The sequence below is a fragment of the Sinohyriopsis cumingii genome, chromosome 7, assembly GCF_028554795.1.
Source record: "Sinohyriopsis cumingii isolate HCF-2022 chromosome 7, ASM2855479v2, whole genome shotgun sequence".
In the NCBI taxonomy this organism is placed as follows: Eukaryota; Metazoa; Mollusca; class Bivalvia; order Unionida; family Unionidae; genus Sinohyriopsis; species Sinohyriopsis cumingii.
In genome coordinates this window covers 55,856,336-55,871,975 of record NC_142967.1, presented here as the reverse complement: position 1 = coordinate 55,871,975, position 15,640 = coordinate 55,856,336, and the positions used below count along the sequence as shown (strand labels likewise).

The window sequence follows — 15,640 nt, the reverse complement described above, 5'->3', positions numbered from 1 at the left end:
GAGCACTTCAACAAGACAGAATCATTTGAATAGGAAATGATCATCAACGGTAAATTATATTGAATATTTATCTCAAAATATTATATGTTTTTTTGTTCTCTGTTAAGAGATAGGGAAATAAAATACTAAAAATTGATAATTATGAATGAATTTAGAAGGATGTTGGTAGTTGGTTATTAAAAATGAACATGATTATCAGTATCTCAAAAATTGTGTTCATGTCTTTGATCCTGTTTAATATTTCTTAAAAAAAGTTCATTATTCTCTTTATGGATCAGAAATGCTTCCTGATCTTGGATTTATATCGCACAAGGGACGTCTTATATGCACATATAATGTGCCTAATAAAAACATTCATAGGAAATTAGAAAAAACAGTAAGGTCATAATGGTTCGCTATAATGAAACAAAACATAAGGAATATCATTCACTTGACTGATCTGGTAGTCTTGTGGTTAGAACGTCCACCTAGGATGTGGGAGCTCATGGGTTTGATCCCTGGCCGAGTCATACTAAAGACTTACAAAATTGGTACTAACAGCTGCCTCGCTTGGCACTCAGCATTAAGAGGTTAGTGTTAGGACTGGTAGGCCTGGTGTCAGCATAATGTGCCTGGGTGGGACATCATGCTACATGTCTGTGACATGATGCCCCAGTGCCAGGCATCACTATAAACTGCATCGCTGCAGACATTGTAGTGATATGACTGAAATATTGTTAAAGCTATGTTAAAAATCCAAATCACTCACACACACACACATCATTCACTTTACTTGACAAGTCAATGGTACTGTAGTTTGTAGCATAAGAAATTGATAAACCCCAACCCCAAATTTATACCTGCATTTTGTAAAGGTCATTTGTGAGATATAGTGCAAATGCAAGTCCTTTCCTTAGCTGATAGCTTTGAAAACTATGCATTAAACAGCTTGATGCAATAAAAAACAGTTGCCATCCTAGTCATTTTTATTAGATATTCTACTTGCCTTCAACCCACATGGTTAGCTTTCATTCCTTGCCAGCGATTGGTATTTCACTGTCAAGATGCTTGAAGTATCTTCAGGAGGTGTGCATGCCTCACATCAGTTTTTAAAAAAACAATACAAGCTCAAAACACTTAATTCATAAATGTATCCATATCTTTAATTATTAAACAGTAATAGCTTTAAAAGTCACATCATAGTCTTAAGTTAAGAAATTTGACAATGGTCAATTTACAGAACTATCTCCATCTACCCTAACTTCCAATCATTGTTACCTTTTATATTGTATAGAGTTAAAGGGAGAGAACAATTGCTTTCATATCTTTTGTTAAAAGTGTGCTTTATAAAAAAAGCAAATGCATAAAATGCAACTGACAGCATTCAGTTTAATATAAATTTCACTTCAGTAGTCGTTGTTTATATTTTCTTCTATAAGAACAATGTCACGGCTTGTAAAGGATGAAATATATCTGTCAGTGTACACAGGGTTTCCGTGCAGGTCTGGAATTTGTGGCAGGAACTCTGTTGTACAGAATCTGATCCTGGATGACAAAGTTAAAAGAAGTGATTGTTTCTAATTTGATTGGCACATATTCAGCTTGATAAATATCACAATATATTGCCTTATTATTTTTTTCAGTAAAGTACTAAATCCTGTTACTGTTTTAAATGACTTGCTCAATCAGGCAAGATCTCAGAGCATATTTGCCCATAAAATGCCTATCATTATTTGCTTATCATTGATTGGCGATCATTACCTTCATACCAATACATGTCCATCAATAAAATAAAGACTAATGTACTTGTTCTACTTTTGTGACCGCTCCTGTGGCCTAAGTGGTTAGAGTGTTCCCCTCGGATGTGGGAGGTCGTGGGTTCTAGCCCCTGCTGAATCATACCAAGGACAAATACAAATGGTACTAGCAGCTGCCTTGCTTAGTGCTCAGCATTAAGAGGTTAGTGTTAGGATTGGTCAGCCTTGTGCATTGCAGACTTCATAGCAATATGACTCAAATTGTTAAAGCTGCGTTAAAAACTCCAAATATATATCTCTCTCTCACACACACACACATGTACACACACACACACACACACAAACACACACACACACAGAAACTCTCCATAACACTTGACCATTTCGTATTCTCAAGGCAACTTTTTCTGCCTTTTCTTTTTTCCTCACCCTCCATCCCTTTTTTTTTTTGGAGAGAAATAACCTTTGTCAAAACATGGAGCTGGCAATGGCTTGCATGTTGAGTTTGTCCTTGAGCTACTTTTTAAAATCTGGAGAAGGTGGAATAAAATGATATCGAAATAAAAGAAAGTTACAAAGTTTAACATTGAGTTCAATCTAGGGGGAGGATAGACGTGCATGGATGCCACAGTAACACATGTGTCAGGGTTTCAGCTTGCAGTATGTATCATCAGTTTATATTTTCAGCTTCTTGGAAAATACCAATAAGCCGATTCTACCAAACTTGTTTAAAATGCAATGAACATAAATTTACCAAATTTGATCAAATTTATTTTAACCTTAGGTCCATTTTAAATATGTACACCTGTGATAACAGTTTAACAACTTTTAAAAGATGATTTTGCAAATATTTCTGTACAGAATTTGAACAAATTTGACGGAAGCATCACAGTATAAAGGCATTTGTACAAATGATGCTGGACTACCATCAAACCATTTACATGACTTCTCCAAGAACACTGGACAAAATGAAAAAGCATCCTAGCATTTTAAGTTTGATCCTGATCTGCTATGTAAAAAAAATGCTGCTTTTGCTTCAGATAGAAAAACGTTTAAATAATTATTCTTAAAAACCACTTTGTACAATTTTACTAGATTAGATAGATAACATATGGGCAGACACTTTATATTTGAAAAGAGGTGCCCATCCCATCAGATATGGCCACCATTAAAAAAAATAGAAAAGAGAAAACCTTTATCAAATTTGTTTTCAGAATTTGACATAATTTAACAAAAAGCTTTCTGGTGTAAAGACGGCCTCATTTTTTTTTTAGAACTGATGCTTATCAGCTGTCTGATATATCAGCCATTATGAAAGGTGCAAAAACATTTTTACATCATCTTTAAAACAGAATTTGATGAATGTTTACCAGGGCTCTCAATAGAATTTCAGGATGAGGAGTCTGGGACTTGTAACTCGTGGAACTCAAGAGTCCCCAGCCAATATCTGAGAGGCCTTGGCATGAACTTGATAGTCCCTAACTTTCAGAAGGATAGAAAGGAAAATAAAAAGCACAATATTGTAATAATATCAGAATTTAATTCTTAGCCATTTATATCACACATCAATGAAAATATATTTCAGTAAATAGAATGTTGGTTATACATTAAAATGTATAAATTTGTTTACTCCCTACAACAATACTAAAAACAAAAAATAAACCACGACAATAAAATTGTCATCAATCCCAAGAATTATCCCAGGAACTCTGCAAGTAAACTGTGTCTCTTTTCCCACCAAAGAAACTTGCACAAGTGAACATTTGGCATTACAATGCACTGTATATATAAAGATGAATTATCGTCATTAAATTAAACAAAGCAGGAATGAAAAAATGACAAGCAGCATATGTGCAAATATTTATTGAAGTCAAGTTGAACATTTCTGGTAAGTTTATTAGTTTTTCAAATGATTATTTTGGTTTATTTTATGATCATAAGTTGCACCAGGAGCATTTTTTTTATGAGTGTAAAATGCAGTTTTGACCGGGGACCTTCCCTTGGACCCCTTAAGATCCCGTTAGGGGAGGACCCCAAACCCCCCTTAAAATTTTTCAACTTTTTTTATGGAGGACCAAAATCATGTCTGAAAGCACCAAATCACTAACATATTTGCACCCAGGAACGGGACACATGTATCGATTTGACAATTTGTTCTCCTTTGCTACTTTTGGATTATAATTGGAAGGTTGCTGACCTTCACAGCAGTGACCACTTTCCAATCTCAATGTTACAATTGATGAAACAATTCCACAAATGGAATTTAAAGAAGACCAACTTGGCCAAGTTTGAAACACTTTGTACAACTAGGCTTAACAGGGATACCGTTTTAAATGACAATGACCCTTTTCAGTATTTTACTTCTATTTTAATTGAGATTGCAGAAGAATCCATTCTCATGTCCTCACCAAACTGTAAAAGAAGCTAAAAACCGTGATTCACCGAAGAATGTAAAGAAGCCATTCAACAATGCCGAGATGCACTGAAAAAATTTAATAATCATCCAACGCTCAAAAATTTAACTTAAGTACCATATTGTTTGGACCAAAGCTCTCCACAGGATGAAAGAAAGTAAAAGAGCATCATGGAAAAAATATGTTTCAACTTTGAATTCTCATTCTTTTATAAAGAAAGTTTGGGACATGATCCACAAAATAAATGGAAAGGGAAAACATATTTCTTTCCAGCATCTGAAATTGAACAACAATTTCAATTCCAAACATGAAATAGTTAATATACTTGCTGATAGTTTCTCTAAAAATTCCTCATTGTCTTACTATTGAGAATAAAAAATCAGAAAGAAAAGACACGGCTGAAATTCACATTGAATAACTCAGAAAGTTATAATCAACCATTTTCACTGTTGGAGTTACGGAAGCTTTGAACAAGGCCCATGAACATCCGCTGTGCCTGACAAAATATATTACCAGTTTTTGAAACACCTACCAGAACTATCATTAACAGTTCTTCTGGAAATCTTCAATGATCTATGGATTACTGGTAATATATCAAAATTTGAAAAGATGCAACAGTAATACCAGTTCCCAAACCAGGTAAAGATAGCACAGATCCTAACAGCTATCGACCAATTGCACTCACAAGCTGTGTGTGCAAAACAATGGAACGAATGATCAATTCTCGGCTGGTATGGTACTTGGAAACTAACAATTTAATATCTCCTTTCCAAAGTGGCTTTCGATATGGCCTTAGCACCAATGATCATCTGGTTAGACTGGAAACATTTATTTGCGATGCATTTATCAAGAAGGAACATTTAGTTGTTTTCTTTGTTTTAGAAAAGACCTATGACACAACAATGGAAGTACAAGATAATGAATGACCTGCATGATCTGGGTCTAAAAAACCGTCTGCCCTCTTTCATATCAAACTTTCTTTCAGACAGAATTTAAGGTACGAGTGGGATCCACCGTCACTGGTATGTACGAGCAAGAGGTGGGTGTGCCCCAGGGCAGCATTTTATCTGTGATGCTTTTCAACGTCAAAATTAATAGCATTACCAAGACTTTGGCCCCTGGTGTGGATTGCTCCCTGTACGTTGATGATTCTCTAATATATTATTCATCAAAGCATCTGCATACAGTTAAAAGACAACTGCAACAAAATGTAAACAAAATTGGGCCAATGCTAACAGTTTCAAATTCTCAGAATTACAAAACGGTATGTATGCATTTCTGTCAGTTTTGAAGACATCATGATGAACCTAAACTCACTTGTTGAGGAAACAAATTATTTGATATTATCTTTGACAGAAAACTGACTTTTATTCCACACATAAAGAACTTGAAAGATAAATGCTTGAAATCTCTGGATCTACTTAAAGAAGTAGTGCACACTGACTGGGGTGCTAATAGAAAAGTCGTCCTCAGTTTATCTAGAACGTTTATTTACTCCAAACTGGACTATGGTTGCATTGTTGATGGTTCAGCTAGGAAGTAGTACTTAAAGATGCTTGACCCTATTCATTATCAGTGAATAAGACTCACTCTGGGAGCATTTAAGACATTCCCGTGTGAAAGTCTTCTCTTTGAAACAAACGAGCCACCTTTATCACATCGTAGAGAAATGCTTTCCATACAGTATGCCCTCAAATTATGATCACCCCCCCCATGAACCCTGCTTTTTTTCAACCCAAATACAAAACCTTATACAAAAATAAACCAAATGCGATACCTTCCTTTGGTTTTGGAATATTATCCAGCTTTGACAGTATAAAAATTGATCTATCTAAAATTCTGAAAACATCCATCTCCGAAACACCTTCTTAGTTACTTAAGCAAACAAAAGTACTTTTTACTAGTTGCAATTGAACAAAATCTGAGACAAACCCTTCCAGCTTCCAGAACTCTTATCATGAACTCCTCACCAAATTTAAAAAACTACACAAGAATTTATACTGATGGATCAAAGGATGAGGAAAAGGCTGCTGCAGCCTTCGTTATTGGAAAATACACAACAAAAGTTCACTTAACAAATGGTACATCAATTTTTTTCAGCCGAAATCAAAGCAATAGACCTTGCTCTGCAATATATCGAAATCAAACCTATTTTAAATAGCATCATCTTCTCCGACTTGCTATTAGTACTTCAGTCACTACAGAACAGAAAACTGGAAAAACCATTATTAACCAATATTTTTCTCAAAAATAGTGAGCTGAGTACCTCCCACAATATAGTATACTGTTGGTTACGCAGCCATATTGGTATTAAACGTAATGAAAAAGCAGATTGCGCTGCTAAAAAGGCCCTGTCCTTAGAACCATCTAATTTTAAAATACTGTATACTGATTTTAAACCTATGTCTGAAGTGACAGGCATCATGGAATGATGCAGTGAATAACAAACTTAATGCAATCAAGCCAGCCATAGGAGAATGGACTCCTTCCTACAGAATCATCCAGAGAGAGGAGGTAGTCATTGCAAGAATTAGAAATCGTCATACTTATAGAACCCACTTCCACATGCTAAAAGGCGAAGACCCACCAGGGTGCATTTCTTGCAATGAACCATTCACTGTTAAGCACTTTATGATAGTGTTTCAGCCACCAATCTACATGCGATCAGTGCTACAGCGTGCATGATATGAAGGAACTTTGTGGTACAATAAATGTCTCCTGTATTTTAAAATTCCTGAAAGAAGTAAACATTTATTCTAAGCTATAACTTTTATGATATCACCTAGAGTATTTTCATGTAATGTATATACCGTCCTTTACATTCAATACCTTTTCATCTAAATCTTCATTAACATACATCATTTACATTCCCCTTTGATCTGGAAGCTTTATATATTACCCTTACCATCTTATCATTTTACTTTTTAACTGTTAAAAAAAATCATTTATCACTTATAATTAATCTACATATAACCTTTTGTATGGTACTAAATAGCCTAAATGTGCTGGTGTGCTGCAAAAAATACAATCAATTAATCAACACACTCAATAGAAAATGGTTTCTTTGAAGTATCTCAAAGTGGCCTTCAGAGGGGCAGTCCTTTTCACCACATAATTACAGTGATTAACTGTTAGTTATTGATGCTGGTTCATGTCTCTTTACTTAAGCCTAGCCTTTAGTCTTTGTGCAGATTAGCCATAGCTGACCAGAATACGTAAAGGGGTAGTGTCCTGGAGGAAAATGAGGTGAGTTACAGGGATGCATTACAGGGAAAATATATGAATTTGCGTAATATTTCTTCAAAGTTAACCTTTCATTGGCAATAATTATCTCACAAAGAATTTCCATTTTTGATAGGTTTGAAGATGACCAATTTGAGAATGTTCCTTTCTTTATATTTGGGGACTTCAACTTCCGGTTGGATTTATATCGACTTGTAAAGGTGAGTTGAATGTATTAACGATGTCCAAAATGAAAATGATGTGAAAATATAGTCTGTAATGTTTATGTGGCATCCTATGTCTGGCAGTATGTGGTTTCTTATTGCTTCACCTTTTGAACCATTGAAAGTGTGGTCATGTGGCCCTCTGACATTCGTTATAGTCTATAAGGCCATTTTGTGTCTGGCAACAGCATGAGAATGGTTCTATTGTTATAACACCATGAGTTTGGCTTATTAATGTAACTTAGTAACAATGGTTGTATTCTTGTAACAGCATGATATTGGTTCTATTGTTATAACACCATGAGCTTGGCTCTATTAAAGTAACTCAGTAACAATGGTTGTATTGTTATAACAGCATGAGAATGGTTCTATTGTTATAACACCATGAGTTTGGCTTATTAATGTAACTCAGTAACAATGGTTGTATTGTTGTAACAGCATGAGAATGGTCCTATTGTTATAACACCATGAGTTTGGCTCTATTAAAGTAACTCAGTAACAATGGTTGTATTGTTATAACAGCATGAGAATGGTTCTATTGTTATAACACCATGAGTTTGGCTTATTAATGTAACTCAGTAACAATGGTTGTATTGTTATAACAGCATGAGAATGGTTCTATTGTTATAACACCATGAGTTTGGCTCTATTAAAGTAACTCAGTAACAATGGTTGTATTGTTATAACAGCATGAGAATGGTTCTGTTGTTATAACACTTAAATACAGTTTTAATGTACTTGTTTATAAATGAAAACTGTACATATCTCCAGATTCATTATAACAATACAAATTTAGATTTGAACAAATTTCAATTACTATTCCCACTTTATTGACTATATTGTCATTGTTTCTGTTAATAGCAATTGTCATTATAGCAATAAAAGTTGAGATAATTTTTTTCAATTTCTATTCTGCCTTTGTTGATTATATTGTCATTTTTAGCTCAGCTTGACATAGGCTAGAAGAGTTTAAGGCTTGGCCTGTTGTCCATCATCCTTCTTTGTGGTAGCACTGGTTTGTTATCACTACTCCTATTCAACTAAATGGAAAATTGACATAAAACTTTGTATACACATTCATCCCAGGGTCTAGTTGGTCGTTGAAAGAAGATCTCTTATGATGTTGGTCCAAATTGAAAATGATGCTGATCTGACACCTAGAATGGTTGCCATCTTGAGAATCTTGTTATTGCTACTCCTCTTGGACAGAAAGTCATATCAACATGGGGTTTTCACCAGACGACTTATGATGTGTAGTTGTTTCAAAATGAAAATGGTTTTCCAGAGACATACAGTATGACCACCATCTTGATTGAACCCAATTTTGTATCTTGATCATCATTCAGTCAAAATTAATTAAACCAGTAGATGGGATTACTCTTTAAGTACAGTTACATTGTTTTATTATTTTATTCTTTCATTTAGTACCATTTAGTGTACTTTTCCATATTGGTACTGACTAATCTTATGAGATCCACCAGTATGAGAGGGCAACTAGAAATCACATGGTTGTCATGGTCAGTGAACTCGACTGCCACATTGGCAGATCACATTTGACTGTGACTCATCACATGGGATCCACTGGTATGAAAAAGCAACTTGAGATCACATGGTTGTCATGGTCAGTGAACTCAACTGCCACATTGGCAGATCACATTTGACTGTGACTCATCACATGGGATCCACTGGTATGAAAAAGCAACTTGAGATCACATGGTTGTCATGGTCAGTGAACTTGACTGCCACATTGGCAGATCACATTTGACTGTGACTCATCACATGGGATCCACTGGTATGAAAAAGCAACTTGAGATCACATGGTTGTCATGGTCAGTGAACTCGACTGCCACATTGGCAGATCACATTTGACTGTGACTCATCACATGGGATCCACTGGTATGAAAAAGCAACTTGAGATCATACAGTTCTAATGATCTGTGACCTTACTCTCACACTGGTAGATCATATTTGACACTGTTTCATCTCACGAGATACATCACTATGACTGAGCCTCTACAGATCATTTGGTTTTCATGATCGTGTACTTGACGCTGCCCTATTGGCAGATCACATTAAACACTGGCATTATTTCTTGAGATCCGCTATTTGATCTTTATTCTTGAAAATTTTGGTCCCAAAACTCATCATTAAAAGCTAAAATATGGACTGTAGATAAGTGGCAATTGGTATGTCAGACAGAAGAACAGATGGACAAATAGGCTGGAAGACATTTTGAACATTGGTGTCCAGTGCATATACAAAATGGCAAATGGACATATCTTGAGTGGAATTGTGTCCTTTGCATATACAGAATGGCAAACTGAGGTAGTGTGAGCCTTTGGAATCTTATAGCACCCTAGTGAGCACATGAGGTTGGTGTAACATATTAGCAAGGACAGCATTTGGCATATTGTTCAATCATAAGACAGCAGAATTTAAAAGCATATCATAAGAATTGTATTAATTTTCTAATTTTAAATCACTTATACATCTATGATGTTATTAAGAAACAAAATCATAAATTATTTCACTACATTTTAGACATGTTTAAACTTCTGAACATTTTGGAATTTAAATTCTGGTATAATTTGTTTTATTTTCTGACAGGAACTAACTGACAAAACTACTGCACACCACACCAAAGGCAAAAAGGACCAGATAACCAAGGTTGTGTACACAGAGGAAGGCAATGGAAAGGTTATTATATGTTGATCTTAGTTAATACCAGTTACCTGCAGAATATCAATGTCTTGCCTGCTAAAGCTGAAATAAAAGTGTAACACATAAATTAACCTATTGCCATGCCAGTATATCATATTTGATACCTGTGTATTACACCTTTCCAGTGTATCTATGTGTGTATTACAGACATCCAGGTGTATTACATTTATACCTGTTTATTATCCTACCAGGTTTATTGTGCTTATGTCTATATTATTTTTATATACATCACCCATCCAGGTGTGTCATATTTATGCATGTTACTACATCCATCGAGCTGTATTTATTTATACTGGTACATTCCAAACATTCAGGTGTACTATATTTGTATCTGTTAAATATGACAATCCAGCTGTACTGTATTGATACTAGTGTATTACAGACATCCAGGTGGGTTGTTATGCTGCCTGTGCATTACAAACATACAGGTGCATTTATACCTGTATCCTGCTTTCATCCAGGTTTATTGTATTTAAATTGATGTATTACAAAATACAGGTGTATTATATTTATACCATTGTATTACACAGATGCAGGTGCATTGCATTTATTCCAGTTTATAACAAACAACTAGGTGTATGCCAGTGCATTACACAAGGTTGGATATATTTATACTTTGTGTATTGGAAACATCCAAGATCATTGTATTTATACCCGTTTTGCAGATATTAAGGTCTATTGTGTTTGTACCAGTGTATTACAAACATATAGATGTGTTGTATTTATACAAACATCCAGTTGTATTTTATGTATACAAGTGTATTACAAACATCCATGTGTATTGTATGTATACAAGTGTATTACAAACAGTCAGATATGTTGTATTTATGTTATATTTATATCAGTGTACTTCATACATCTAGGTGTATTGTATTTATACCAATGTACTTCATACATCCAGGGCACCACTCCAGTGGCCTAGTGGCTAGAGCGTCTGCCTTGGATGCGGGAGGTCATGGGTTCGATCCCCGGCTGAGTCATACCAAAAACTTACAAAAATGGTACTAACAGCTACCTAACTTGGCGCTCAGCATTAAGAGGTTAGGTTAGTGTTAGGAATGGTTGGCCTGGTGTCAGGATAATGTGATTGGGTGGGACATGATGCTACATGTCTGTAGCATGATGCCCCAGTGCTAGACATCACTATAAACTGTCACACTGCAGACATCGTAGCGATATGACTGATTTTTTTTAAAGTTAGGTTAAAATTCAAATCACACACACACACACTTCATACATCCAGGTGTATTGTATTTATACCAGTGTATTACAAACATTAATGTGTATTGCATTTTTACCAGTGCATTTCACACAGCCAGGTATTGTATTTATACCTATGTATTACAAACATCCAGGCATATTGTATTTATACTGGTGTATTACAGACATCTGGGTATATTGTATTTTTACTGGTGTATTACAAATATCCAGGTATATTGTATTTATACTGGTGTATTACAAACATCTGAGTATATTGTATTTTTACTGGTATATTACAAACATCCAGGTATATTGTATTTATACTGGTGTATTACAAACATCCTTGCATATAGTATTTATACTGGTGTATTACAAACATCTGGGTTATTGTATTTATACTGGTGTATTACAAACATCTGGGTATATTGTATTTATACTGGTGTATTACAAACATCTGGGTATATTGTAATTTTACTGGTGTATTACAAACATCCAGGTATATTGTATTTATACTGGTGTATTACAAACATTCGGGTATATTGTATTTATACTGGTGTATTACAAACGTCCAGGTATATTGTATTTATACTGGTGTATTACAAACATCCGGGTATATTGTATATATACTGGTGTATTAAAAAACATCTGGGTATATTGTATATATACTGGTGTATTACAAACATCCGGGTATATTGTATATATACTGGTGTATTACAAACATCCGGGTATATTGTATTTATACTGGTGTATTACAAACATCCGGGTATATTGTATATATATACTGGTGTATTACAAACATCCAGGTATATTGTATTTATACTGGTGTATTGCAAACATCCGGGTATATTGTATATATACTGATGTATTACAAACATCCGGGTATATTGTATTTATACTGGTGTATTACAAACATCCGGGTATATTGTATTTATACTGATGTATTACAAACATCCAGGTATATTTTATTTATACTGGTGTATTACAAACATCCGGGTATATTGTATTTATACATGTATATTATGGACATACAGAGTGTGGAACCAGATCATGTCAACATCATGGGTATTAAATATTACTCCAGACTTGAAACTCTTACTCGTAATGTTGGGGGTCTTTTTGACTTGCCAGATTATTTTGAGTAGATTTGAGTAAAGTTTTATTAAGGAGGAGCCCAATTCTCGCATTTCTTTGAGCACATTTTAAATCTACCCTGTCTGTTGTTTTTTTTTTTGTCTTTCCATCTATGTATTCATTCCACTTTCATTTTCTACACAATTGCTCAAATTAGTTTTGGATTTCAAACAATTTTTCATTATGTTTTATATTCTTATGACCTTGGCAGAGTTATGTTGTTATTACATATCAGAATCATATTCATTATCAGTCAGACCCACTTTTATTTTGGTATCTCAACCAAATTTGGTGTATAGATTAATATTGATGAGATTTCCACACATTTGCTCTGACAAATATTATGGTATCTCAACCAAATTTGATGTGTAGATTAATATTGATGAGACTTCCGCACAATAGCTCCCACAGATATTATGGTATCTCAACCAGATTTGGTGTGTAGATTAATATTGATGAGATTTCCACACAATAGCTCCCACAGATATTATGATATTTCAACCAGATCTGGTGTGTAGATTTATATTGATGAGTTGGCTGGCTTGAACTGTCAGAATTTTATATTGATATTTAACAGTTACAGTGCCTGATTGCAAAACCCACCTGCTTTCATTTCAGCACAGTATCTACCATATATACTCGTGTATAAGCAGAATAACTTGGGGGAAACAAAGGTCTGGAAGAAATAATCTGCTGGACAGGGTCTAAACTTTATAAAGGTTTTAAGATTTTTGTTGTTGATTACCATAATGGCTGTAAATTTTGGGGCATGAAAATAGAATTATTTTCCATGTCCTTAGATGTATATGTATGGGGGAAAAAATACATTCTCATTGAAGACTTACTAAACTGTTATAAACTAATTTGATTGCTTTTGTAATTATTTTGCATGTGCATATTTTCTGATTTCTCCAACACAAAATTAAATAATGGTTAAAAAAAAGATTTCATAATTCAAGCAGCGAGTTCAAGTTTACCCGGGAGACTAGGCTGTATTGTACAGTACACAGTGCAGATCGTGCCTAGCATTACTTTAATCCTTGTGTATTCCCAAACATATTAGATGCAGATTTTGCATCTTTCATTTTTTCACTTAAATAGCATTCTTCCAGATAACACTTCAGCTATTTGGTATAAGCTGTATCATTCGTGTTGATCCTACCGCTCTGGTGGCCTAGTGGTTAGAGTGTCTGTCTCGGATGCAGGAGGTTGTGGGTTCGATCCCCGACCAAGTCATACCAAAGACTTTAAAAAATGGTACTAACAGCTTCCTTGCTTGGCGTTCAGCATTAAGAGGTTAGTGCTGGGACTGGTCGGCCTGGTGTCAGGATAATGTGACTGGGTGAGACATCATGCTACATGTCTGCAGCATGATGCCTCAGTGCTAGACAACACTATAAGATGTCACACTGCAGACGTCATAGCAATATGACTGAATTTTTTTTAAAGCAATGTAAAAAAAATCCAAATCACATGCACACACGTGTTGATCCACATGCTCATGAGTTACTCTTTTTTCAGTGATATAAGTGATGCTACAAATTGAGGTAATCTTTATGAAAAGGTTCACATGTTCAGTTGTGCATGGCACAACTGGCATAACTGTTACATGTTCATGAGAGGATGGTAATAATAGAGGCTAAAATTCTGAATATAGACCAACTAAGATCATCATTGATCTATTTTACTTTTGTGTTTTGGCTGAACGAAATCATAATTTTCCACACAATGGAAAGTTGGATGTTTAGACGTCTCCTTTGTTTATAATTAGTGGATTTGTCTTTTGCTTTCCAGCATCAATAGTGGTCAGTTAATCAGTAAAACCCTGAAACTGGCTTGGGTTAAGAGGGAATTTTGACCGGCAACTATACCAGTACTTTGATGTTTGATTGCCTCTCAGTCTGTAATATTAGCATGATTACAGTAGGGTTGTAAAACTGGGTGTAAGGTCGCTTACATCAAAGCAAACTACAGCTCAGATTTTACAGTGTTAGTGTAATTTTTGAAGCATTATTTCTGAAACTTCATTATTGCATCATGGATTTATCATTAAAGTTTAGTTTAGTAGTGCCCATAATTTGACTCCAAGGGATGTACTTCATTCAGCAGAATGTACTTCATTCAGCACATGTTCAGAACTACAATGTACATGCGGTGGCGCCATTATGTAAATTTGCTCACTAGCCTTACTGCGGGTGTTGAATCAAACCCTGTTGTTGTTCATTGTTATCATACTGTGATAATATTTTAATGACTTAGCTATTTACAGTTTCAAGGCAAAATAAAAGCATAATTACTGGTGCACTGATATAAAAAGTCTAAAGCAATAACACATAAATAAACAATTGAGTCAAAAGGAAAAGGTAGTGTTACAGCAGCCTGCTAATGCTCAATTCTTGCCATCGTCTGATCAAGGTATACATGAATCTTAATTAGGAAAAAACAATAAGAAAATAGAATACTAAATAAATTTCTTGACTTTTCAAAAAAATTTATACCATTTCTGTGTAATAATCTTACATGCCAACCCCGAGAAAGTTATATGGGTAACTTTTGCTAATGTAAGTTTGCCTTCATAAATGCATTTAGAACTTACCAAATGCATCTTGTGATGTCATCTCGGACTTTTTGGTTGGCTTATACGCAGGTCAAGCACTTTTTAGTGTTTATACCTATTCATTTTGGGGGTCGGCTTATACACGAATGGGTTTATACGTGAGTATATACGGTATCTTATTTATTAGATTTAAAGCAGATTTAATATGCAATTTGATAGTGATAAAACTGTAACCAAGTTCATTTTTTAGCCTTTCATGTCATCATTTTGCAGAGTTGTATCCCCTTAGTCAGATCTGCCCACTTTATTTTCCATACAGTTAATCTGCATATGATTGGATTTCAGCCAGATTTGGTATGCTGCTCGATATTTATGAGGTTTTAGTTGAGTTCGATTCTCAGAATTCTGTGCCAGCGCTTTTAGAATTCCATGTCA

At 34.8% G+C, this 15,640-nt stretch overlaps 1 protein-coding gene across 1 annotated transcript in view; it reads left to right on the top strand.

Annotated features, from left to right (window-relative positions):
• LOC149795300 (inositol polyphosphate-5-phosphatase A-like) overlaps window positions 1–15,640 on the top strand; it is a 143,391-nt gene that overhangs the window by 88,669 nt on the left and 39,082 nt on the right. The window contains exons 11-12 of the mRNA XM_089965029.1: window positions 7,509–7,593; window positions 10,204–10,293. Of these exons, the coding sequence (XP_089821155.1) occupies window positions 7,509–7,593; window positions 10,204–10,293 (175 nt within the window). The remainder of the gene's footprint in view (window positions 1–7,508; window positions 7,594–10,203; window positions 10,294–15,640) is intronic.